Genomic DNA, 27,908 nt, shown 5'->3' on the forward strand with positions numbered 1-27,908 from the left:
AGGAATGCCTGTCTTTATGCCCCACCTCTAAACATTAAAAATAACCATTACAAATAAAACATCCTTCCTCCATTTGTGTTCACATTTCTCCATTTCCCTCTTAAAAGCAGCTTTTGGGTTTAAAGGATAAAAGGACGTTCAAGCTACATCTATTTTTAAGCCTAATTTTAGCTCTCTTTTATAGATTGTGGGTGAAATGCCATTGACTTCACTGGGGCCAGGATTTCACCCTTAGATACTGTGTACACTGGCGGAGGCATGTAGGCAACGTGTAGCTAGAAGCCACAGTGAACGGCAGGCTGTGTCCACACTCACTGCAGTGTATAGTTACACGAAAGGCTCTGGGAGTGGGGAAAGGTTCCAGCAGATCCCTGCTGACGGAGTCTTTCGCTAGGCACTGCAGCAGGAAAAGGCTCCAACAGCAGGATGCTACACTGCTAAAAATGGCAGTGTTGATGTGGGAAGCACTGCTTAGACATGCAGAGCACCACATACAGTATATACCTTGCGGTTCAGGTGTGTAGGGCACTCTACTCTATTCACTTAAGCCGTCTACACTGCTATTTATACCGTTCTAGCTGGGCATGCAGTGAGTGTATTCTACACACCACTACAAATATAGATGTACCTTTAGACATATGTTCAACAGATGACTAGTATGAGCAGTCCCAGGCTGTGATGCAGCCAGGGTGGATTTGATTTAATCATGGATTTCTACATAAAAGTGCATTCTTGTTGGTTGTTGTAACCTTAATACATATTCTGCACAACTCAGAGATAGATGTAGGTTTCATTTTTAGAAGGTCCACACTATATATTTTCTAAGTGATTTATTTTGAAAACTTTTCAGATTAGTTTTACAGCTATATCAGAAAATGAATGATTGTTTGGTTATTTCATTTACCAAAGGTAATTGAAGCAGATATTTATGAAGTAATTGGGAGATGAACTATCTCCAATTGAACAGGTTAATCATTGATATTTGGAGGATTTTCTTGTTATGCTGTATTAGGAGGAGATCACCATCAGACAGACATTTAAATTGTTTTATTTAACTAAAATAACAATATTAAGTATTCTGGATTTTTTTTCTTCAACAGCAAACACATATTTTAACAAAACAAGCATATGTCCCTCCCTTCTCACATTTATCTCCAGTCTTCTTCTCCTTGTCCAGATCTATTCAGCCCCCAACAAGCTTCTATTCTTTGCACTTTTGGAAACCTTTCACTTTTAGAGAGAGAGAGAGGTAAGGGATTGACTCTGTGTACACAAATCTGCAGAGGGGCAATATAGTTGAGGTCTGTTATTTCTCACCTCTATATATTATTTATTTATTTATTTATTTAAAACCATTTTTGCTGTTAACAATCATGTTACCTCTGGAGACACAAATCCACAGTTTGAGAACTGCTGCAAAACTAAGCATCTCTAATGGCACCTTCTAGACTGAGCACTAAGTCCCATTGGGTAGACAGAAAGATTAACCTAAATAATCTACACAGAAGCCCCTGGAACCCCATAAGATTGGGTCCCTAATCCATGAACTATTGGAACTCATTTACAAAACTTTTCTTAAACATTACATGAATATGTTGTCTCATACTATAGAATTAGAATTTAGAATCCCTATTCCCTTATGAGATATCTTTGAGCAATAATGTATCTTAATTAAAACTATCTTTAGATAAAATGCTTTTTGAGAAAAAAATTTATCAAAAAAATACAATTTATATAAAAAGAATCCGATTTTTATCCACCCTGGATGCAGCCTAATTGGTTGGGAGGGACAAAAATAGGACTGAAATGCAATCTCCCTGAAATGGAAGGTGTCTCAGTCACTTTTGGGGCCATTTGCAACAAAGTGATAAAAGAAAACACATAATTTACTTTGCTTTAGTTTGTTTTCATCCTCCCCATGTCGTCATAACAGAATCATAAGCTACAAATATGACCAACTCGAATTAATGAATGAAAGACTAAGTAGAAAATATGCTAAAGAGAACCAGGTAAAAATGTGCCGAATTTAAAGACAAATATTGCGCCTGTGTCACACATAGGGAGGACTGGGATTTTAAATACCCCACAATGATACCAGAATAATCTAAATTCAACAGCTGAACTTCAATTTAAATATTTAAACAGCCAGTAGCTGTAAATAGCTATGCTGGGATTCTGTTCTCTCAGGAGGTAAGAGATCAATTCTCCACTAGTCAGAGGACAGGATACATTCCTCAGCTCTGTTTCCTTCAACAGCTGAAATACAAGTCTCCTGCAGCAGCATAGTACTTCTCTGTCATCACTTTTATCATCTTATTTACATAACTCATTAGCAGGTGGCAGCAATACAACTCACTTGTTCCTTAAAAAGATGTCCTCAAAAAGGGTCAGTAGGCTGAGACAGCTCAATTCTGCTGAGGTCTTTGTTTTGCTTTGTGCTGACCACTCTCCAGTGATCTCAAGATGGGAGAACCTTTATTTCTTATGTGAGGAGAGCCTGGAAATCAACAACTAGTATGGGGCCTAATTTTCAGTAATGCCGAGCACTCACCCTCTGAAAAAACCAAGCCAGAGGCCTCTCAGGATGGACCACTCCAAAATTGAGACATCTATGATCATTTGGACTTTTGAAAACGTAAACCTATTAGAATCTAGACCAGGGGTCGGCAACCTTTCAGAAGCAGTGTGCCAAGTCTTCATTTATTCACTCTCATTTAAAGTTTCGCGTGCCAGTAATACATTTTAACGTTTTTAGAAGGGCTCTTTCTATAAGTCTATAATATATAACTAAACTATTGTTGTGTGTAAAGTAAATAAGGTTTTAAAAATGTTTAAGAAGCTTCATTTAAAATTAAATTAAAATGTAGAGCCTCCCGGACCGGTGGCCTGGATCCGGGCAGTGTGAGTGCCACTGAAAATCAGCTCGCATGCCGCCTTCGGCACAAGTGCCATAGGTTGCCTACCCGTGATCTAGACCTAATGTCATCTGAGAAATCAGAGCTTTTGCAAGGACTGCACTAATAGTGCTGAACATTCACATCTGCTTTTACAAGTAGTTTATGTATTAAATATGAATGAAACATACCGCTCCTCTGGAGTCTCCACATGAAATGTTCTTTCAATTACTGTAGTCCACTGGAGGCATCTAATGATGAATGTGTTTGGTTTAGGTCGTTCTGTCTTCATCAGCTGGCATTCTACCACAATCAAGGAAGAAAAAGTCATGGTACATAAGCAGGTTTAAATAATCATTTGTCTTTATTCTTATCTAGCAAACTGTTGCAATTAATCAGCCACAGAAATCACTAAGTACTTCTTTAGGAGACATAAGACAGTTTGCTATGCTGATGAAACCAATAAATAGCTCAGTAGAACGTCATATAAGCTTTGCTTGAATCAAGTTCTATTTATCTATTTAAAGCTTTCAGAGCAGACCAGCCGTACAGTGTAATACCACTAGAGATCCAAACTCAGGTCCCACATTCCCGTGATTGTTGGGAGCACAGCACATGACAGGGGCAGTTCACAATGGGTCTGATTATGGCATCCACTGAGCTTAATGGCAAAGCCCTCATCAGCTTCAGTCACATAGGATCAGGCCCATAGCTTTGAAGAAGTTAGCAGAGAGTGTGTTTGCAGTGCTTCTTCTATAAAGACCTGCGTGGCTAACAGAAAGATCAACAAAAGTCTCTGGAGGAAAGTACCTCCAGTCCTTATTACCTTATTATCAAGGGCAGATCACAAAGGCGCATTCCAAAAAGGACCTTCTTAGCTTAAAAAAAACACTCAGATAATGGATGTGTAGACACCCATGTTAAACTCTGATGACAGCTTTCACCCCTGCAGATACAACAACACAATCTAAACTAACAATTCCCCAGAAGTATGGATCATTTCATAACATCCAGAAACCATTAAGTGGACTCCTTATATCATCATTCACACATGGCACTTTCTTCACAAAATCATTTCTGCATCTCTTAGGAATGAAGTGGTCCTTTTTTTTCTCCTTTCTTTCCAAGCCACATTTAGTATTTTACGGACATTCCTCATGGGACAGACAGCTTTAAGATTGACATAACCTTAGTCCCAGATTTGGACCTTAGCGTCCAAGATATGGGGGTTAGCATGAAAACCTCCAAGCTTAGTTACCAGCTTGGACCTGGTACTTGCTGCCACCACCCAAAAAATTAGAGTGTTTTGGGGCACTCTGGTCCCTCTGAAAAACCTTCCCTGGGGACCCCAAGACCCAAATCCCTTGAGTCTCACAACAAAGGGAAATAATCCTTTTTCCCTTCCCCCCTCCAGGTGCTCCTGGAGAGATACACAGACACAAGCTCTGTGAATCCAAACAGAGTGAATCTCCCTCTCTGTTCCCAATCCTGGAAACAAAAAGTACTTTCCTCTTCACCCAGAGGGAATGCAAAATCAGGCTAGCCACTTCAACACACACAGATCTCCCCTGATTTCTTCCTCCCACCAATTCCCTGGTGAGTACAGACTCAATTTCCCTGAAGTAAAGAAAAACTCCAACAGGTCTTAAAAGAAAGCTTTATATAAAAAAGAAAGAAAAATAAGTACAAATGTTCTCTCTGTATTAAGATGATACAACACAGGGTCAATTGCTTAAAAGAATATTGAATAAACAGCCTTATTCCAAAAGAATACAAATCAAAGCACTCCAGCACTTATATTCATGCAAATACCAAAGAAAAGAAACCATATAACTTACTATCTGATCTCTTTGTCCTTACACTTGGAAACAGAAGACTAGAAAGTAGAACTACTTCTCCAAAGCTCAGAGAAAGCAGGCAGGCAGAAAACAAAAGACCTTAGACACTCAATTCCCTCCACCCAAAGTTGAAAAAATCCGGTTTCCTGATTGGTCCTCTGGTCAGGTGCTTCAGGTGAAAGAGACATTAACCCTTAGCTATCTGTTTATGACACGCCCCCCAAATTGCAGACAGTGGGGAAGCTCACTGGCGGCGATTTCCTTCTAGAACTTGAAAATAAACAGATTAATACAACACATACACCTTTACATATACTCCTAAGTATATAACTAACAGACTTCTACATTTTAAGAACACTTTTTAACTACTGAATTCTGGGAAACTCTCACGGGAGAGTGCATCAGCAACTTTATTAGAAGCTCCTGTGATGTGTTGAATTTCAAAATCAAAATTTTGGAGAGCTAAACTCCAACGAAGAAGTTTTTTGTTGTTCCCCTTGGCAGTATGAAGCCACTTTAGTGCAGCATGGTCAGTTTGTAGTTGGAACCGCCGTCCCCAAACATATGGGCGTAGCTTTTCCAGGGCGTACACAATGGCATAGCATTCCTTTTCACTGACTGACCAGTGACTTTCCCTCTCAGACAGTTTCTTGCTGAGAAACACGACAGGATGGAAGTTGTGATCTGTTGCTTCCTGCATGAGCACCGCTCCTATACCACGCTCAGATGCATCTGTGGTTACTAGGAATGGCTTGTCAAAGTCCGGGGCCCTGAGCACAGGGTCAGACATGAGCGTTGCCTTAAGTTGGGTAAAGGCCTTTTGACACTCATCAGTCCACTTAACTGCATTTGGCTGGGTTTTTTTGGTCAGGTCGGTCAGTGGGGCAGCGATTTGGCTGTAGTGTGGTACAAATCGCCTGTAGTATCCGGACAAGCCTAAGAAGGATTGGACCTGCTTCTTTGACTTTGGGACAGGCCACTTTTGGATAGCATCCACCTTGGCCTGTAGGGGGTTTATGGTTCCTCGACCCACCTGGTGCCCCAGGTAAGTCACTCTGTTTTGGCCTATTTGACACTTTTTGGCCTTAACAGTTAGTCCTGCCTGCCTGATGCGCTCAAAGACCTTTTCCAGGTGTAGTAGGTGTTTGGGCCAGGAGTCTGAAAAAATGGCCACATCATCGAGGTAGGCAACTGCAAATTCTCCCAGTCCAGCTAGTAGACCATCTACCAGCCTCTGGAAGGTGGCGGGTGCATTTCGAAGGCCGAAAGGAAGGACATTGAATTCATACACCCCCGCATGGGTGACGAATGCTGACCTCTTCTTGGCAGGTTCATCTAGCGGTACTTGCCAGTACCCCTTGGTTAAGTCTATTGTAGAGATGAACTGGGCACGTCCCAACTTTTCCAATAGCTCATCGGTACGTGGCATTGGATAGTTGTCCGGACGAGTTACAGCATTTAGCTTACGGTAGTCCACGCAAAAGCGTATTTTCCCATCGGGTTTGGGTACCAGAACCACTGGAGATGCCCATGCACTGGTAGATGAGCGGATTATACCCATCTGTAGCATGTTCTGGATCTCCCGTTCTATAGCAGCTTGGGCATGAGGAGACACTCGGTAGGGTGGGGTTCTGATTGGGTGAGCATTACCTGTATCAATGGAGTGGTATGCCCGTTCAGTCCGTCCTGGGGTGGCTGAGAACAATGGGGCGAAGCTAGTGCACAGCTCCTTGATTTGCTGCCGCTGCAGACGTTCCAGAGTGGTTGAGAGGTTCACCTCTTCCACGCCACCGTCTTTTTTCCCGTCGTAGTAGACACCGTCAGGCCACTCAGCATCATCTCCCTGGACTGTAAACTGACAAACCTGTAAGTCTCTGGAATAGAAAGGCTTGAGAGAATTAACATGGTACACTTTAGGCTTTAGTGAGGAATTGGGAAATGCTATGAGGTAGTTTACAGCTCCCAGGCGCTCTTGGACCGTGAATGGCCCTTCCCATGATGCTTCCATCTTATGGGCCTGTTGCGCCTTCAAGACCATAACCTGGTCTCCTACCTTGAAGGAACGTTCTCTGGCATGTCTGTCATACCAGGCCTTTTGCTCTTCTTGAGCATCCTTTAGGTTCTCTCTAGCAAGGGCTAAAGAGTGTCGGAGGGTGCTTTGTAGGTTGCTTACAAAGTCCAGAATGTTAGTTCCTGGAGAAGGCGTAAACCCCTCCCATTGCTGCTTCACCAACTGTAATGGCCCCTTAACCTCGTGACCATACACAAGTTCAAATGGTGAAAACCCTAAACTGGGATGTGGTACAGCCCTGTAGGCAAACAGCAACTGCTGCAACACTAGGTCCCAATTATTGGAGAATTCGTTGATGAATTTTCGTATCATGGCCCCCAAAGTTCCATTGAACCTTTCCACCAGGCCATTGGTTTGATGGTGGTATGGGGTGGCAACCAAGTGATTCACCCCATGAGTTTCCCACAGTTTTTCCATGGTCCCTGCCAGGAAATTAGACCCTGAATCTGTAAGGATGTCGCAGGGCCAACCTACCCTGGCAAAGATGTCTGTTAGGGCCAGGCACACAGTGTTAGCCCTGGTGTTGCCTAGAGCGACTGCTTCTGGCCATCGGGTAGCAAAGTCCACTAAAGTCAGTACGTACTGCTTTCCTCTGGGCGTCTTTTTTGGGAAAGGGCCCAGAATATCCACAGCTACTTGCTGAAATGGGACCTCAATTATGGGGAGTGGCTGGAGAGGGGCCTTGACCTGGTCTTGAGGCTTTCCCACTCTTTGGCATACCTCACAAGACCGGACATACTTGGCAACGTCCTTGCCCATCCCCTCCCAGTGGAAGGACTTCCCCAACCGGTCCTTGGTTCTGTTCACCCCAGCATGGCCACTGGGATGATCATGGGCTAAGCTTAAGAGCTTCCCCCGGTACTTAGTTGGAACCACCAACTGTTTTTGCGGCTGCCATTCTTCCCGGTGTCCACCAGAAAGAATTTCCTTGTATAAAAGTCCTTGGTCTATAACAAACCGGGATCGATTAGAAGAGCTGAGAGGCGGTGGGGTGCTCCGTGCCGCCGCCCAAGCTTTCTGAAGGCTGTCATCCGCTTCCTGCTCAGTCTGGAACTGTTCCCTTGAGTCTGGGGTCACCAGTTCTTCCTCAGACTGTGGACTTGGGCTTGGTCCCTCTGGAAGCGATGTAGGTGATGGGGTTGTTTCCGTTGCTGGTGAACCGCTCTCCGCTGGTGCACCTGAGGGTATTTCAGGCTCTGGCCGAGCCTTTTGGGTATGGCTGTCTGTGGCTTCTGCCAGTTTTGGCTCGCTGGCGCCCTCTGGCGTTGAGTTTGAAGATGTAGTTGCACTTGTTGGTGCTGGTTGCTGTTCCAGTTCCGGGCCTGGGACTGGAGATGCTGTGGCTGTTTCAGTGGTAGGCATGGAATCTGGGTCCACTACCTCTGTCTGGGTCTCTGGTAACACAGACGGGGCCTCTGTGGACGGTTCAGGAACAGGAATGGGTCTGGAAGCTTGCCTGGTTTGGCTACGTGTAACCATTCCCACTCTCTTGGCCCGCCTCACCTGGTTGGCCAAGTCTTCCCCCAGTAGCATGGGGATAGGATAATTGTCATAGACTGCAAAAGTCCACATTCCTGACCAGCCTTTGTACTGGACAGGCAGTTGAGCTGTAGGCAAGTCTACAGCTTGTGACATGAAGGGGTAAATTGTAACTTTGGCCTTTGGGTTGATGAATTTGGGGTCAATGAAGGATTGGTGGATAGCTGACACTTGTGCCTCCGTGTCTCTCCACGCAGTAACCTTCTTTCCGCCCACTGTCAAATTTTCCCTTCGCTCCAAGGGTATTTGAGAAGCATCCGGGCCTGGGGATCTTTGGTGTGATGGTGGTGTAATGAATTGCACTCGCATGGTGTTCTTGGGACAGTTGGCCTTGATATGTCCCAGTTCATTACACTTAAAGCATCTTCCATCTGATGGGTCACTGGGCCGAGGTGAGTTACTGGAGACTGGTGAGGTTGAAGGGTAGGGTATCTGTGGCTTTACTTGGGTGGTATGTGGGGTCTTTGGCTGTCCTCGGTTGTAGGGTTTATGGTCTGTGTGCCCCCTGGGGTAATCGTTCCCCTTGACAGTAGCTTTCTTGCTTTCTGCCAGTTCCATCCATTTGGCTCCAATCTCCCCCGCCTCAGCGATATTCTTGGGGTTTCCATCTTGTATGTACCGTGTGATGTCTTCAGGAACACCATCCAAGAACTGCTCCATTTGTATGAGGAGGTTCAGTTCTTCCAAGGTTTGAATGTTGTTTCCTGTTAGCCAGGCCTCATAGTTTTTTGCAATGTAGTAGGCGTGTTTGGGAAATGACACCTCTGGTTTCCACTTTTGGGTTCTGAAGCGCCGACGGGCATGATCTGGGGTTATCCCCATCCTGTATCTGGCCTTGGTTAGAAAAAGTTTATAGTCATTCATTTGGTGCTTAGGCATTTCAGCTGCCACCTCTGCTAAAGGTCCACTGAGCTGTGACCTCAATTCTACCATGTACTGGTCTTCGGGAATGCTGTACCCAAGACAGGCTCTTTCAAAATTTTCCAAGAAGGCCTCGGTGTCATCACCTGCCTTGTAGGTGGGAAATTTCCTGTGCTGTGGAGCAATATTTGGCGCCGGGTTGTTAGGGTTGGCTGGCACATGCAGCCCAGCTTTTGCCAACTCCAGTTCATGTTTTCTCTGTTTTTCCTTCTCTTCATTCTCTTTTTGTTGTTTTTCCATTTCTTTTTGTTGTTTTTTCCATTTCTTTTTGGTGTTTTTTCCATTTCTCGGTGGTGGGCCAACTCTTCTTCTGCTTGTTTCCTTCGGTAGGCTCTCTCTTCTTCTTCTAGTTTTCTTTTGTGTGCTGCCTCTTGGGCTGCCTGTTCTCTTTGGAAGGCTGCCAGTTTCATGCTTTCTTCCTTTTCTTTCATCTCCATCTGTCGCCTGTGTTCAGCTTCTTTGATTTGTTCTTCGGCGTCAATTTTTGCCTTAGAAGTCATGGTTCCTGTTTTCTTGTGTTGGGGTGCCCTCCGGTGTTTATCTTCTGAACTGCAGGTTCTGTTGCCTCCTGAAGTCTGCCTAGCAACAGTGCTTTTTTCCTTTTCTCTCTCTAGCTAATGTTCAATGAAAGGAAACCAGAAAAACCACTTTATTTGCATGCATATAAGTGCCGGTACTTGCCTCCTAATGGGAGGGCTATTGCATGACAAAAGACCCTTAACATGCAAGCCACAAACTGCGAGAGAGAGCAGAAAAAAAAATTCTCTCTGGTTCCCTTTTAAAACCAACTGCTTCTCTCTGCTAAAAAGCCCTTAGCAGAGAAAAGAAAAATATAATATTTCTACTGGCTTCTGGGTTCTGTCTATCTCCCACCAGCTGCACACCATATAATAACCTTAGTCCCAGATTTGGACCTTAGCGTCCAAGATATGGGGGTTAGCATGAAAACCTCCAAGCTTAGTTACCAGCTTGGACCTGGTACTTGCTGCCACCACCCAAAAAATTAGAGTGTTTTGGGGCACTCTGGTCCCTCTGAAAAACCTTCCCTGGGGACCCCAAGACCCAAATCCCTTGAGTCTCACAACAAAGGGAAATAATCCTTTTTCCCTTCCCCCCTCCAGGTGCTCCTGGAGAGATACACAGACACAAGCTCTGTGAATCCAAACAGAGTGAATCTCCCTCTCTGTTCCCAATCCTGGAAACAAAAAGTACTTTCCTCTTCACCCAGAGGGAATGCAAAATCAGGCTAGCCACTTCAACACACACAGATCTCCCCTGATTTCTTCCTCCCACCAATTCCCTGGTGAGTACAGACTCAATTTCCCTGAAGTAAAGAAAAACTCCAACAGGTCTTAAAAGAAAGCTTTATATAAAAAAGAAAGAAAAATAAGTACAAATGTTCTCTCTGTATTAAGATGATACAACACAGGGTCAATTGCTTAAAAGAATATTGAATAAACAGCCTTATTCCAAAAGAATACAAATCAAAGCACTCCAGCACTTATATTCATGCAAATACCAAAGAAAAGAAACCATATAACTTACTATCTGATCTCTTTGTCCTTACACTTGGAAACAGAAAACTAGAAAGTAGAACTACTTCTCCAAAGCTCAGAGAAAGCAGGCAGGCAGAAAACAAAAGACCTTAGACACTCAATTCCCTCCACCCAAAGTTGAAAAAATCCGGTTTCCTGATTGGTCCTCTGGTCAGGTGCTTCAGGTGAAAGAGACATTAACCCTTAGCTATCTGTTTATGACAAAGATCCTTCAAATTTGGGGCTGACATTGATGATGCTCATTAATAGCAGAATGGCTGCTGTCAGCTGAACAAACTCAAATAAGTTCAGTTAAGTAGCAATCTTCAGGCTATTTTAAGACAGTTTTTGTACCTAGTTTTCTGAATTGCATTCAGCAGAACTCTAATAATAATAACAACAATAGACTTCCTCCTTCAAATGAGAACCTTAATTACCCAACTAAAAACAAAAAGGACCAAAAAAAAAAAAAGAAGAAAAAAAGGGAAGTGTTTTTGAACTTAGCTGTTAGTGTTCCAGCATCAAGTCTCTTGTTCTGCGCTTTCTGAAAGCACTGCCTCACTATTATTTGGTCTTAAAGTTCTAAAATAAACTTCATAGTAAACAAAAGGTCCTATAAAAAGTCAAGACGACATCTCTACTTGCTACTAAAGCTTCTACCAGGTTCCACCTTCAGTAAGATACAATTTAGTAATGTGTACTGTCATTCTGGATACATTCTGTTCTTAAGAGTATACACTCTAGCACTGTTAGACAAATTTTATTATTGTGAAAACTTAGTGTGTCCCATTTTAAATTCAAGCCTTTAATTAGCACATTGTCTGTAAGATTAAATATTTACAGCCAGTGTATTTGGGTTCTGTATTTTTGGCAGTATATTTCATGCCTCATTAGCTGCTGAAATTATAAGCTTTTCAATAAGTCATTTTGCATTTTTTAATCACAAGAAAATCTAATTTTTCTTTAATAGCATGTTGAGGTTATACTGTGTCCTACTAAAGAACCGCAATAAGAAAAGAGAAAGTTTATTAATGAGTCATGGAAAGGTTTTCGTGTGATAAACAGCATTTCCTCATTCCCTAGAAAAATGAACATTAAAGAACCACCACAAACAGATGCAGTTATGCTTTTATTATGCTGCACCCACCTCTACTGCATGTGTTCCTGTAGCTGCCACCATCTTTTAAGGAACTGTAGTTTACGCTGTATACTATGATAAGAGTTAGCGTGGTCCAGTCGAAAAGACTGTGGACTGAGTTCTACCTCCAGCTCTGCAACTGACCTGTGGTGAGACCTTGAGCAAGTCACTTTACTTCTCTTTGCCTGTTTCCCCTCCTATTTTTAGTCTGTCTTGTCTAGTTAGATTGTGTTCTCTTTGAGCAGGGACTTTGTGTTTGAACACAATGGAGCACTGATCTTTGCTGAGGTCTCTAAATACTAATATATAATACAAATAATAATACCAGCTATAGCTAATGAGTTTAAAAATGATGAGTTGTCTGCTCTGTGTATCCTGCAGCTCAATATTATTTTTAAAAGACTATTAAATAAATATTTTTTTACAAGTATTTAGTCAACGTCCTTGTCATGGACCCGCTTGCTACACTACTTGATAACTATGAATAGATATTTTCAGCTAGTAGGGGAAATATTTCTGTAAGTCACCATAAAAACAAAAATTAACTACTTAACTTCAGCATAACAAACTATGCTACGTTTTTCAATACAGAGAACGAGAGCAATTAAATATCAACATATTTTGTCTAAATCAGCACTGTCCATTGAAATTTGTTAAGCTTGCTGATCCAGCAATCTTTAAAGCATGCAGCAAGATGAATAATAGAGATTTGTCAGTTAATAACCACTATAATTCAAGTATGTCACACAGAAGTGTTTTGTTTGGTGAACAATATGCTGTCTAATTACCCTGCTCAATCATAACAGCACATATTACAAAATGCAGAAATCTTTATTTTTAACTTGCAGTACACTAAAGCACTGTACCATACAGATTTTTAAAAAAAATAAATTAAGTTACTACCCAATTTCCTCCAGACATAACTGAGTCTCCTGGACTTTATTTTATCAATGAACCCAGGAAATACCTCTTTTTTAAAAAAAAAAAATCTTTAAATCTGACACAATGCTATTTGTGGTACTTTACAAACTACTCAGGACAGGTTACCACTTTTTATAAGTCTGTACAGCACCATGCACACCTCTACCACTGCATAAATAAAAAATTATTACTGGCCCAATGATACTACATATGACTGATATCACATTTTTACGTTCTGCTATGAAAAAAACTCACACCTCCAATATCAGCTGAGGATCACTTGGCCACTTAGAAAACAGTCAGTCCTGTCAAATGGACCAATACCATTATTCCCTATTTCCAACAAAGTCTGTACTATAAACTGCAGCCTGTTTAAAAAAAATGATGTAAACTATTCTCAAGAACCTCTTGATTCTTTCTTGGCGTTTGGTCTTAAAATAAGTAGGACAGAGAAATTGTTTCTAACAGGAACAGACACCAAGGCATTCAAATGCAAATTACCATTTTGTATTTGAAAGACACTTAGTATTATCCTAGTGACTTTCTAAAATGTCACAATATGCGCTTCCCTAGCACTTGAGCAAAAAGCCAGATTATTTGTGATGAAGGTGTCAAACTCTGCTCTATATTTAATGACATCACATTTTAAACCAATAATGTCAAGGAAGAATCCTTCACTCCCCACTGTTTTGGTTTTTTGTTTGTTTTTTTATAAGTGAAAAAGAAAAAACAGAAAAAGGACAGACAGTAAGAAGAGCACCCGGGTGAAAAAGAGATGGTTTGAAAAGGCAAATAAGGAATGTTATGTCTCATAGCAAGCCTTCTTTCTGTGCTACTGGATAGACCTAACCATACGATAGCAAGGCACAAGTGAGAACAGAGTTCTGAATGCCACCTTACACCCAGAGTCAGCAAAGTATTTAAATTCACTAGACCTGGAGATTGCTGATAAAGTCAAGTTATCTACTGGAATCTGATCATCTTGTACAAAAGGTCCAGAACACTGAATTCTTGGCCACTGATACACAGTCCTGTCCATAAAACTACTACTAGTTTTATGGACAGGACTGCAGTTGTCATATACCCAATGCGACAAAACCTCTTATACAGAACATAGTTCACCCACATTTTGATGACAGGAAAAATAATCTGTTTCTTGTAGCAGGGTCTCTATTTTCATGTTAATTTTTTCTATAAATTACCTCTTTCAGATGCATAATTTAAAGGAGGGTTATAATCTAATATGGAGATATGTGTGATAATCAGAGATTACCATCAATATATGAATTGGGGGGGGAGGGATAGCTCAGTGGTTTGAGCAGTGGCTTACTAAACCCAGGGTTCTGAGTTCAATCCTTGAGGCGGCCATTTTGGGAACTGGGATAAAAATCTGTCTGGGGATTGATACTGCCTTGAGCAGGGGTTGGACTAGATGACCTCCTGAGGTTCCTTCCAACCCTGATATTCTATGAATTCCACTAACCTAAGCGGTTTATAGCAATAGACCTTATTTGTTATTTGCCTGCATGATCTCTGGAATGTTTTAGATTATTTCAGAAAAGTTCTGCATTAACACTTATTTGCTATAAGGTCTCTTATCTCACCTCTCTTGGTAATGAAGGAAAAACAAAATAAATTACCAATAAAAGCAGAGAGCCAATCCTGCAAATCTGTTGGAGTTGCACACTCAGGATTAGGCATTAGTTTTGATGGAATAAATTTAAATCACCAACAAGTATTTTATGGGAGAAAATTTCCAAACCGTATCCTTGAGCTACACAAACAGATGAATGGACATTTCAAAATTTAAAGTAGGCAAAGGAAAAGCAGGATTTTTTCTTTTTTCCTTTTTAAAATAAAGATAAGACTGATTTTACAGAAGCGGCTGTTCAGACATGCTTTCATAGACAGTGATGGGATCAAACCCCATTCGATCTGAAGCATGAGAGTCTAGGACTGATCTTAGGGTAGCGAGAGACTTGCAGATTGCAAAACTTTAGATGCAACTTGTATTTCTGCACCTACTGTGCAGAAATGTGGTTAGTATCAGATCCATCATCTTATTTTTTCTTCCTCACGGAAGGGGGTGCAACTTACTCACAACAAAGCTGAAACTCAATATTTGAATTTTTTCATTTCATTACAAATATGAAAATGGCCCTATCTTCTTTTAAAACCGTTTCTTCTTGAATATTAGACCACTTTGAGTGAAAACTGAGCTGTTTTCTAATGGAAAACGTGAAGATTTCCGGCAGCAGCAGAGTGTAATCTTTGAGCAAGGGTAGTTTTGCCATGAAAAATCTGCAATTTCACAAGTTTTTGACAGAGAAATAGCCGTTTTCTTGAATTTCACTATATAGCAAACATTTGGAGTTGTAAAATTACTGAAAAATGAATTGAAAAGTTTGTATGTAACACTCTGGGGCAAGCCTGTCCCCACTTTTGCTATTATCAACCTTCCCTGAGCCACTGCTAGCTGTATGTATCCCACTGGCAGAGTGAAAATTGTATTTTGGGCTGTGTTCTTCATCTGATACTTGCAAAGGAAGCCTGAGTTAGCTTTATACATTTTGGCAGTCCCTTTACCCAACTACAAGCATGCTTCACAGACTGCCAGACTCCAATCCAAGACAAATGAAAGTGGGCCATCAGATTTGGGGGGGGAGAGAGAGGTGTGAGCAGGCTCAGAGAGACAAGGCTGTAACATAACTGGGTCTCAAATGACAACAGTATGCAGGTGATTCCCAGTTCTATTTGAAGAGCCAGAGTCCAGTGCCTCAATGACAAGTAGTTGAACAAAGAAATCTGAGCAAGATGGAAGAGATATTCTAGTCTATATAGCTTTTTATACCATGCTCATCATTGTAGTATCTGAAAGCCTTCCAGTAGTGCATTAAGCAATGTGACTACACATTGGTCACTTGTTTGTTCTCTCACTCTCTCCCCAGAAGGAGAAACATGTGCAGACGTGTTTTATTTTGGTAGGGTTTTTTCCCCAAATGAATATGCCTGTTGCTATGTGTTTGTATTAGAGAAGGCAAGATCAAAGAAGTGTGCCCTGCACTTGGTGCGGAAAGGGGTGAGGTTTCTGTCTCCCACATGGATGACCTTTACTCTCAATAATAAGAGTTCCACTGGGCCAAAAGAGCGTAGTTGTCAACCATAGTCTTTGTCCCAGAGCTTTAGATGGTCTTTTAGGTATCCTGGATCCAGGGCATGGAGTGCTATGAATATAAGGACCATGCCCATGAATTTGATTTGAAGCCAACAAAGGGTGTAGGACAGTTGTGATGTGTTCATGGTATTTTCAACAACTAGCTCAAACTACAGTCACTGTCTCAAGCAAAGAAGTCTGCCCGCTGATTATCAAGTTAGTTTGCAATCTTGGGATCCTCTTAGACTCTTCATTGCCACTGTATTTCCAAATACCAGCAACACCTTTCCTCCACCTCCCCTATCTGGCCAGGATGCTACACCCTATGGTGGACCTGTGTCTGTCTCTAAGAGGCTCTGATACCATGACAAAGAACTTGTTATACATGCCTGGACCAACAGGCTTGATCTGCCAAAAATCATCAGAACCCTCAACTAAGGAATAAGTTACCCCCTCCTGAATGAGTTATGGAAGAAAAGCAGAAGAAAGAAGGCAACGCTCACCATTTTCAGACCTTAGCACTGACCCTTCCTAAATAATTACCATAAAAATACGCTTAGCAGCAACTTAACGAAGGTGTTAAAATTTTCTGGGTACATATCAAGTGCTTGAAAAGACAGTCTAGGGCTAACGCACCTTTTAGCAAATGGCTGTGCCGCTACAGCCATGCTGCTAAAAGACGCGCAGTGAAGCTGCTGGTTGTCGGCAGGAGAGAGCTCTCCCACTGACAAAACACTTCTACCCACAACGAGTGGCGGTAGCTCCTCTGACAAAGCGCTGTTCGGACCAGTGCTTTTCGTTGGCAAAACTTTTGTCTTTCGGGGGTAGGGGCTGTGTGTTTTTTACCACCACCTCTGAACAACAAAAGTTCAGTTGCCAGTATAGACAAAGCCTAGGATTTAATGGCTTTCTGCTGCTTTCTTTACTTTGCTGACCTGTAAGGAGAAATCAGCATAAAGAGCGAAGCATTATAGGCTCTGTCATTGCTGAGGTGAAAATATTAATCAAATCTCTCTTGGGACTGGCTTGGCAAGACAAAAGGCCCCTAACACACTCTCCTGTCATTCTGGACTGATGCAACTTGTGATAACATGCTCGTTTTTTATTCCCAGCCTCATCGCACCTTAAAATATAATAAAATAAGTGACCAGACACCTGTTGGGCACATGGGTACCAGGGCTGACATGCAAATGGATGGCACAGAGCAATAATTCCCAAGACCTTCTTGTGTTTTAACGGACCTCAGGATCAGGGCCAGCTCTAACGCTTTTGCCGCCCCACGCAAAAAAAAAGGGGGGGCCGCCCCACACTCGTGAGCACCGCGCCGCCCCTGTGAGCGCTGTGTCACTGAACCCCTCCCTGAGTGTCGCGTCACCCAAATCCCCGCCCCCGAGCGTCACGCTGCCCAAGCCCCCCGCCCCTCCCGAGCACCACACCGCGCCGCCCAAGTCCCCGCCTCCCGAGCGCCATGCCGCCTAAGCCCTCACGCCTCCCAAGCCCCTCGCCCTTCCTGAGTACTGCACCGCCCTGCCCAAGTCCCCGCCCTCCCGAGCGCCGTGCTGCCTAAGCCCCCATATCTTCCGAGCATTGCGCCTCCCAAGTCCCCACCCCCCAAGCGTCACATCGCGCCGCCCAAGTCCTCGCCCCCCCAAGCACCGTGCCGCTGAAGCCCACCCCCCGCCGAGTGACACGCCACCCAAGTCCCCGTCCCCCCAGCACCGCACTGCCCAAGCCCCCCCCAGCGCCGTCCGGCTGAACCAAAAAAACCAAAAACAAAGCCCGAGCTCCACCCCGTCCCAAGGTGCCGCCCCAAGCACGTGCTTGGTAGGCTGGTGTCTGGAGCTGGCCCTGCTCAGGATGCCCTAGAGGAAATCTGATTGGAGATTCATTTTTGTACCTAATCTTTAAAAGGCATCTATCTCCCTCTAGATGTGCAAGTTCCCCCCTCAACGTATGGAGTGCCCATTGCTGCTCCTCAGGCAGAACTTCACTACCCAGCCTACCAGGCAGGGACGCTCAGTGGAGCACCGTTTATAACAAATGCTGCACGATTCCATTTGCAAAGCTATGGGAAGTGAGGTGAAATGAAGGGCGGACTGCATATCGGCATGAGGAAGATAGACATTGAGAAAGAGTAGCAGACAATAAGATGAAACGGAAGCCAAAACAGGGGAAGAACAAGTTAAAGAATATTTAAATAAGTTAGATGTATTCAAGTCAGCAGAGCCTGATGAAATTCATCACAGGGCACTTAAGGAACTAGCTGAAGCAATCTCAAAACCATTAGCTATTATCTTTGAGAACTCCTGGAGGACGGGTGAGGTCCCAGATGACTGGAGAAGAGCAAAATACCTATATTTTAAAAGGGCAACAAGGAGGACTCAGGGAATTATACACCAATCAGTCTAACTTTAATACCTAGAAAGATAGTGGAACAAATTAGTAAACAACCCAGCACCTGGAGGATAACAGGATTATAAGAAATAGCCAGCATGGATTTGTCAAGAACAAAACCTGCCAAACCACCCTCATTTCCTTCTTTGACAGGGAAACTAGGGAAATGTGGTCTGAATGAAATTACTATAAGGTGAGTGCACAACTAGTTGAAAGACTGTCCTCAGAGAGTAGTTACCAATGGGTCACTGTCAAACTGGGAGAGTGACTCTAGTAGGGTTCCATAGGGGTCAGTCATGGGTCCAGTACTATTCAACGTTTTCATTAAATGACTTGGACAATGGAGTTGAGCGTATTATAAAATTTGCAGATGACACCTCACTGGGAGGGGTTGCACACACTTTGGAGTGCAGGATTAGAATTCAAAACAACTTCGATAAAGTGGAGAATTGGTCTGAATTTAATAGGATGAAACTCAATAAAGACAAGTGCAAAGTACCTCACTTAGAAAGGAAAAATCAAATGCACAACTACAAAATGGAGAATAACAGGATAGATGGCAGTACTGTGGAAACATCTGGGGATTATGGTGCATCACAAACTGAATGAGAGACACCAGTGTGATGCAGCTGTGAAAAAAGACCAAAATTCTGAGGTATATTAACAGGAGTATTGCATATAAGACCCAGGAGATAAATTGTCCTTCCCTACTCGGCACTGGTGAGGCCTCAGCTGGAGGGCTGTGTCCAATTTAGGAAAGATGTGGACAAATTGGAGAGAATCTAGACAAATGCAACAAAAATGATAAAAAGGTTTAGCAAATCTGACCTGAAGAAAGGCTAAAAAATCCTGGGTGTTTAGTTTTCAGAAAAGAAGTTGGGGGGGGGGGAAGGGGGACCTGATAACAGTCTTCAAATATGTTAAAGGCTTTTATAATGAGGATGGTGATCAATTGTTCTCCATGACCACTGAAGATTTACAAGAAGTAATGGGTTTAATCTGCAGTAAGAGAGATTTAGGTTAGATATTAGGAAAAACTTTCTAACTACAAGGGTAGTTAAACTCTGGAATAGGCTTCTAAGGGAGGTTATGGATTGGATAAACACCTGTCAGAGACAGTTTAGGTTTACTTGTCCCTGCCACAGCACAGGGGGCTGGACTTGGTGACTTCTCATGGTGCCTTCCAGCCCTACATTTCTACAAACATGGTAAAGAATGTCCAGGAGAAAGGAATTCTATTCAGTTTCTTCTGCCACACCCCTTGTTGGGGGGCTTACGTGCAGCATCAGAGGCATAATTGGGCGTTCTTGTGTGTGGCATCAGTATGAAGAGGACCAATTTCTATTATCCCCTGAGCCCAGAAATTCTCTTGGTGCCCTGACACACAATTTTGACTTTAAAATAAAAAAAAAAAAAATTAAACATATTCCATCCATTTCAGGGCCTGATCCCATGCTCGTTGAAGTAAATGGAAAGAATCCTATTGATTTCAACACATTTAGGACCATATCCAAACAGCAAACATGTAGTTTAGGGCTGAAAGCCCCGACTCTGCAACATTCTTAATCTTATACTACTGAATGGGATTAGTAATGTTTAAGTACCTTGCTGAATCACGGCTTAAACATTAGCTATTTTTCCTAATGTACAAAATATAAGAAGAACAAACATAAAAATAGTAGAAGAGTACTTTGTATTGTAACTATAAACAATTAGTAACTTCAAATAGAAAAGAGACTGAAAAATAACAGTGAATTACATAAAGTAAATGCAATCACATCTTTGCATTAATCATTTGCACTTCACAACTACAAATCAGATTAACACTGCAAAATCTAATATTGCATAAAATGAAAACTTATGTTTTCATAGAACATTTGTCTTGAGCGGATTTTGATTTAACATGAAAGATATTGTGTATAAAGCCTATGCTTACAATAATTTTCTAAAATCCATACAGCAAGAATGAGAGTGCCTGTGAAAATGCTTACGAGCTACGGAGAAATTATTTAAAGGGGATTCCCGTTGGTCAACATCCTGCGGCCGCTCTTTGTAGCCAATGAACGTGCCATCGTTCTTCAACAGAAAATACCTTGGCCTCCATGTCTTTATGTATTCTCCTGGAAAAAACAGAGCAGAAAAGACAGTAAAATATTCCATATATTCCATCCTAACTCCTTATGTTCCAGAATTCCAATGAGAACTTCTTTAAAATATTGATACTGTATATCCTCTTAATATAGAAGGCATTTTCATACATTGTTTGTTCTGCCGCAAGCAACGGAAAAATGTAGGCATCAATTCAGATATTGACAGTGGATTTCACTGTAAAATGGGACTTCATAAAAAGTAAATAGCTATATTTCCCCCATTTATGCCTATTTCATTCAAATTCTGCAACATCTGCCTTAAATGCAATTTAAAATTTAAAAATCAGAGCAGATGTCCTATGTATTATTTTTGCCATTGTCATTTTTCATACTGACACGTGGAGACATTTTTTTCCATTTACATTTTGCAGTGCAAGTATTTTAAACAATGGTGAGTAATTTAGTAATTAGTCAACTGCTTTATCAAACCAACAATAATTTTTAGAGCATAAAAAGGCAATTCTCCACTTAAGTTACATAACATCACTCACTGATCTAAAAGAATGAAGCACAGGAGAGATCGCAATGTGAACAGTAAAAACTTAACTTTTAATATGCAAAAGTTCCAATGGTCCTTCAAAGTGCTTGCTCTCTCTTTCTGAAGAAAACATCCCTACAGCATACCATGCCATTGGTCATACGAATGTTTTGTGGAGAAAATGTATAGTTACACACAAACAATACAGCCACACACACAACTCCTGGCAACAGAAGTAACAGTGACTACAAAGATCATATCTCTAATTATTTACTAGGGAAGCAGAGCGGTCTACTTGACAGGGCACTGGACTGGGATACAGAAAACATGGGTTCCATTCCCAGATCTAGTACTGACCTGCTGTGTAACCTTGGGACTCCCGCCCCACCTCACCTGCTGAGGCCCTGCTCCATCCACTCTTCCTCTCCCACCTCCTCCTGGCACAGTCAAGAGGGACTTGCCTGCAGAGTCAGGGCTGGGAGTTGCAGCCACCTGACTAAGGTAGAAGGCAGCCCTGGCTCAACAGGAGCTGGAGCAGGGGTGACGACTGGTGTCTCCCTGCCTACCCCACTTGCAGTAACCAGACTTTAGGTGTCTGGTCAGTAGATCTGACCGGACGATGCCAGGTCTCCTTTTCAATCGGACTTTCCTGTCAAAAACCAGGCTCCTGGCCACCCTAGGCATATCATCTCCCCTCACACTGCCCCGTCTCCCTTCTCACTCTTTGCCTTTATCTATTTAGACTGACAGCACATTTCTGCAGCACCTATCACAGTGGGGCCCAAACTCAGCAGGGCCTCTACACACCATAACACAAGTAATTTTTGAAGAATTATTTCTATTGCATTGTGTCCAGAGGCCGCCAATCTTAGTGTTAAACATATCCAGGGGCTCTGCTCCAAGAAGTTTTCTTCATCACTTGCAATTTGCTAATTTCATTCAGTTTCATTATAAAAAACATGCAGGTGCACGTACACACAGGAGAGTTCGCTGTAGCAAGATATGGTGATCCTTGCTGGTTGTCTGAAGGTTTGCTCCAAATTAAGTAATAGACAAAAACGACAAAATATATATATATATAAAAATAAAAATAAAAAAAAAGGCACCACAGGTTACTTACCAAGGCTCTTTTATTCAGCTCTCTTCCCATCCCCCACCCCCACCCCACCTCTCCTGCTGTTCTGCTTTCCACCCCAGGTGATTTCTTTTATGATGATGTGTACTCTGCCCCAGGAACTCCCCTACAGCTGCCTTGCCTCTTTCCCTCTCCCACCTCTCCTTCTGTGGCGCAGCCTCCCCGTGCTTCTCACACCAGCTGTGGTATCTCTTCCCTCTGCTCCTTCTCCTACCTTCTCCCCCATTTCTCCAGGACACACACACAGCTGGCTGTCGCTTGCTGCCACAATGGCTTTTTTCATCTTTTATTCTAAAGCAAAAAAAACTCAGGGTAAGTGGAGGAGAGGGTCTGCTCAAGACTTAAGGGATGATCTCCTCTGTGTATCGGGACTGTCTGAGAACATCTATTAGCACTGATACAAGTGTTATTGCAGACAGAAAAAAACAAAGACCCTGCATACAATCTAGTACAGGGGTATGCAACCGATGGCATGCGTGCCAAAGATGGCACACAAGCTGATTTTCAGAGGTACTCACATTGCCCAGGTCCTGGCCACTGGTCCAGGGGGCTCTGCATTTTAATTTAATTTTAAATGAAGCTTCTTAAACATTTTGAAAACCTTATTTACTTTACATACAACCATAATTTAATTATATATTATAGACTTACAGAAAGAGACCTTCTAAAATGTTAAAATGTGTTACTGGCACGCGAAATTTTAAATGAGAGTGAACAAATGAAGACTCAGCACACTACTTCTGAAAGGTTGCCGACCCCTGATCTAGTATGTTTGCCCCAGTTGCAACAGGTTTGGAAATAGTCAGAGGTACCTTAGGCATTTCAGAGGAACTCATCCACAGGTGGTGTGATTTAACATTTACATTCAACGTGTTTCATATACATTTTTTTTTTTAATCTGAACTTTACCGTAACACTGGCAACACTTGGGACTCAGTAATAGGCTATGGAGCCTTTTACTTCTAAGACATCAGTTCAAATCCAACCCAGGTCAGTAGGTCTAAGAGTCACTACCATCTGACTGTTTATGTACCTACTCTGAACAGAATGAGCTGGCGGTCTCAGCTGAGATCTTTTAGATAGGGGTCTCACATGAGAAGAGCCACCATCATGACTGGACAAGGCAGACTGGGAGCAGCTCGCCCAGCTGCTGTCTGGACTGCCACTGTTTTGTGACGTGCTCTCTAGGACTGTCAGGCTGGCACCATCTCCAACACTGAAAACATTCTTCATTTACTAAAGCAAATGCAGCTACAGGTAATGAGCATCAAAATAACCAATATTCACTTACAGAGAATAAATGCTTCAGCTTACCCTACGAAATAACCCTCACCCCCTCCCAACAATACATGATATATTTAAAATAAAAACAGACAAGGAAAAAAATTTCAAATGTGGAGGATTAAGCCCCTAACAATTTTAAGATAGGTCAGTTTTCAGGCTTAGAAATCTTTATGACATCCTTTAATGATGAACTAGAGCAGTGGTTCTCAAACTTTTGTAGTGGTGACTCCTTTCACACAGCAAGCCTTTGAGTGCGAACCCCCCCCCCCTATAAATTAAAAACACTTTTTAAAAAATATTTAACATTATTATAAATACTGGAGGTGAAGCAGGGTTTGGGGTAGAGGCTGACAGCTCATGACCCGCCAGGTCATAACCTCACCACTCCGAGGGGTCCCAGCCCCCAGTTTGAGAATCCCTGAACTAGAGAAAGGGTCTAGCTCATCATTAAAGGGATTTAATTTAACTTGGTACCTTACAGTGTCTTGCTGAGGTGCAAAGTTCCCTCAACTCCCACCAACTTCAGTGTCTTCAGCACCTGTCAAAATCTGACCCCGACTTAAAGCCAAAATTACAATAGTTTCACCCTGCAAATTCACTAAGAATGTGACATTACAATCTGCCCTTTGTGAGGAGTGGCGTATAGCTATGTCCCACGAGAGGACCAGAGAATGAATTCTGTCCATGTTCATCCCCTGCGCTCCCCCATTGCTCTGGGGGGGTGGGGAAGGCGAGGAAGACACTTCACTTGTTTCGCGGAGCAGCTCACTCGCAGCTATGCACCTAGTAAGTAACTTTGGCCAGTCTTCTCCCACAGAAGGGGGCTGGAGCGGAAGGGTGAAGCAAGAAATAGCCGCTGCTTGTACCTCCCACCACAGCCTGAGTCACACCCTGAGCAGGGTCCAGCAAGGGATTTTTACTCTTCCTTTCCCTCTTCTACAAATGCGTGACAATCTGCCATAAACTCTTTCTAGTCATTAAAGTTCTCAGAAGAAAGGTTTAATTTTAGATAAAAAAAATTAAGTGAAATATGAGCAGGATTTCACACAAAACTGCACTGAGTTGTTGCAACACACATTTTACTGCCTCTTTGCCATTTTATAATTTTATTTGATGTTTAAATTTAATCAATCCAGTATTTTTGCCCTACAGCTTTGTTCCACCAATAAATTCCAGGTAGAAATCCTTGAGGAATTAGGATTTTTGTTACCACCTTCTGTACTCTTCTTTAGAATGGGACCTTCACTTATTCATCACTGTAGCTTGTTCTCTTTCCCGATTCGCATTTCTAATTTGCAGACTAGTAGTACATTTCTAAATTTTCTTAAATGTTATGCTTGGTCTATGTCTGGAACTTAATAAATTGTTGGGTCTTTTTGTTTTGTTTTTTTACCCGTGCCACGGAATACAACCAATTAGTAAATAATAGTAAGTACAAAATCAAGATGTCGATGACCTGCAGCATTATGAAGCACATTGCAGTAACTACAGCATATGTGTCATTACATAACAGGCTCTGAAGTGACAGGATAAACCAGAAATGTAACCAATGGGCATGAAATTGACTTATCCATGGTTATATGTGAAAGTGGTTAGAGAAGCTTGAATATACACTTAATCTATAAATTAATGAAATATTAGGAAGTCTGATCATTCATCAACAGAAACTCTGGAACACAAATTTGTAGATAAAAATCATGAATACATTTATGAAATTTCTGTTCTTGCTAAACAAGTTTAAATTTCTATGATCAGCAATAGTAACTGCTAAAAAAATATAAACCTACTTTACCTGTGACAGCTGTCAAATTTTATCTCCCTATAGAAACCATTCTTAAGTACAGAACAGTAGAGATGTTATATGTAAAGGAGTTGGAACTTTAAAAATAAACATAATAAATAGAAATGTATGAAATGAGGTGAAGTTTTGCTTTTTTTAAACTATGTATGTAATTTTGCCTGTTTATTAGAATAGAAACTAATTACAATAGGATATTTGAATATCTGAAAGAGACAAGATACTGCGATGTCAGAATGCCTGGACAAACTTGATTTAAAAAAAAAAAATTAACAAATAGCTTTTCCTTCCACTCATGTTTGGAGTGTTGGACACGGGCATATTTGAAGTGTGAGTTCCCCTTTTTCAAAAAAAATGTTCTATGTCCTGATTTTATTTCTTTAAGACAATTGTAAGTAAAAAGACATCTGAAGTGGCTTATATTAGTCATGTTGTTGCACATCCATCAGTTTCAATACATAGAAAATTCAAAGTGCAAGAGATGCAGGATACTGCAAAAGTGTGTGTGAAAGAAAAATTAAAACTGCAGTTTTATTAGGTAACAGTAAAAAAATAATGAAACACCACAGAAAACTGAACAATTTACAAAGCAAAACAGTTTTTCTTCTGTGATTCATTGCTTGTGTAATGCCTTGGCAGTCGTCTTTGTTTTCAGTACCAAAATGCTAACAGTGCAAAGAGAGAAAAGCAAAAGTATGTTTTATAAATCCTACATATAAAATGCTGGATTAAAATAAACTCATCTACAACTTGGTAGCTGAAAAAAATATGTCAAAACTTTATGCACCATTATATTTACCCAAAGCAATTTTTGAACTGCAAAAATTCCCAAACTATACATTTCTGTAAATGTACACAAAGACTGTTAAACCAATTTCATTGTATTGCCTTGTCTCTGTCTCCCACATATAGTACATTAAAATCTTTAATATACACTTATGTAAATCTGTTTCATGCCAAAAACACTTTTCATTACAAGATGTACTGCAAAGCACACTTGCACTTTAACTTTTTGAAATATTAAACATGAAACTCTTTTGGTTCATGAAAAGTTAACTCTACAGAGAATTTACAATAATGCAGGCTTATTTTTTTTTCCCCTCTCCTCCCCACAAGTGTCTTACTGAATCTGGAGCTGTCTACCTCTGATAAAGTGTCTAACATCAGAAACAGCTGCCACTCCCTGGGAAGCTTACAGGGTAAGTGGAGAATAATGAGCAGCAAGCACCAGCAGAACAAAAGAAAATCCATCTTTATTTACCAACTGCTGCATGCTTGTTGCTGCATCAAGCTCATTCAAAGCCAACACCACACCCTCTAATTCATAACAGACTGTATTTAAACAGTTTTTGCTTAAAATATTTTAGCTCAACTCATGAACACACAGAGGATTTTAAAAAAAAAGAATTAGATTGACAAAGTAAGAATCCAAGTTTACAAAAAGTACAGATTTGACTTAACTTTTTAGTGCCCCAAGCTAACCAGAACCTGCTTAGAAGCTTTGGGAGAAAAACAAGCCCCCAATTATATTAAATGTACTAGAGTGACTATCAGGAAACTATGGAAAATAATGTATTATGCATTCTGCTCTGAGCATCAAAAAGTAGCTTTATTAATGGACAAACTGAACACACCAAATATTACAGAGAAAATTGTAATGCACTCCTTGATTGCACACATTACTATCTGAGTGCAACATGAAAGTTGTGCCAAATGCAGTACTAATGTTTCCCCAGTCAAAGAAACAGAATGACCCATTTATAAAACTTCAATGGAAGCAAAGAGTGGTCTGCATCCTGTCTGCCCAATAACGGTTTAGCAAAACAGATGCCAGCTTCCTTAAGGATGTGAAGTTTTTAAAAGATGCCATCTCATGTGCACTGGTCTGACTGAAGAACGGGATGTAGATTTACAACTAGTGTCTGCTGTTCAAGCAAATTCTGTCCATTCACTTCAAAATCAACTTTATTAAAACCAAGACAGATTATTTTGTTGAAAAGGGTTTGACAATCCTCCTTGTGGTGGCGGTGGTGTTTTTAAATAGAAGCAAGCAGTTTTCAGACAGGGAATTAGTTTCACATCACATGTATGTACATTTGATGCTTATAAATTAGAGAAGTCAGTTATGCCAAACAAAATGTGTGTTGTAATTTTTTTCATTTCTGTTTTGTTTCCCTCATAGTTGATATGCCTCCTTTTTTTCCTCCATCAAAATAGTATTTGGGTTTACGGAGCTTGGGAAAAAAAATAAAACGTATGCTAATATCTTTCCCAATATGCTCACTAAGAGGCGAGGACCTCTGGTTTGTCTGCCTATTCACAGGAGTACAGAAGGGGGCCAGTTCTTTGATTATTTTTGGGTCACACTCTGGATGTGTTCTCAGCCTTTGCCTCCAGCATACAGCTGCGGACACTTTGGCTGTGCCCTGAATCTCAATGAGCCAGCTCAGACTGCAGTCAAGGGTGCTCCCCAATAGGGAGGTCAAGCCTGAGTCAGCAGACTGTCTGCACCAGACTGGCGCTCCACAGCTTATCCCAGCTCTTTTTCCTTTCACTGACCATATATGGCAGTCCACTGTCACAACAAGCTAATTCAGTGCAAGGCAAATCTGCTCACCGCTTTATTCTTACTCATTTTCTGTGCAGCTGGATAGTAGT

At 41.6% G+C, this 27,908-nt stretch overlaps 1 protein-coding gene across 5 annotated transcripts in view; it reads right to left on the reverse strand.

Moving 5' to 3' along the window:
* The window catches only part of AKT1 (AKT serine/threonine kinase 1), a 112,592-nt gene that overhangs the window by 41,153 nt on the left and 43,531 nt on the right, over positions 1 to 27,908 (reverse strand). For all 5 annotated transcript variants that reach the window (XM_050954182.1, XM_050954186.1, XM_050954185.1 and 2 more), the window contains 2 exons: positions 20,397 to 20,525; positions 3,086 to 3,197 (listed from right to left, as the gene is read on the reverse strand). In XM_050954182.1, coding sequence (XP_050810139.1) covers positions 3,086 to 3,197; positions 20,397 to 20,525 — 241 coding nt within the window. The remainder of the gene's footprint in view (positions 1 to 3,085; positions 3,198 to 20,396; positions 20,526 to 27,908) is intronic.

The sequence above is a fragment of the Gopherus flavomarginatus genome, chromosome 5 (genome assembly GCF_025201925.1).
Source record: "Gopherus flavomarginatus isolate rGopFla2 chromosome 5, rGopFla2.mat.asm, whole genome shotgun sequence".
Lineage (NCBI taxonomy): Eukaryota > Metazoa > Chordata > Testudines > Testudinidae > Gopherus > Gopherus flavomarginatus.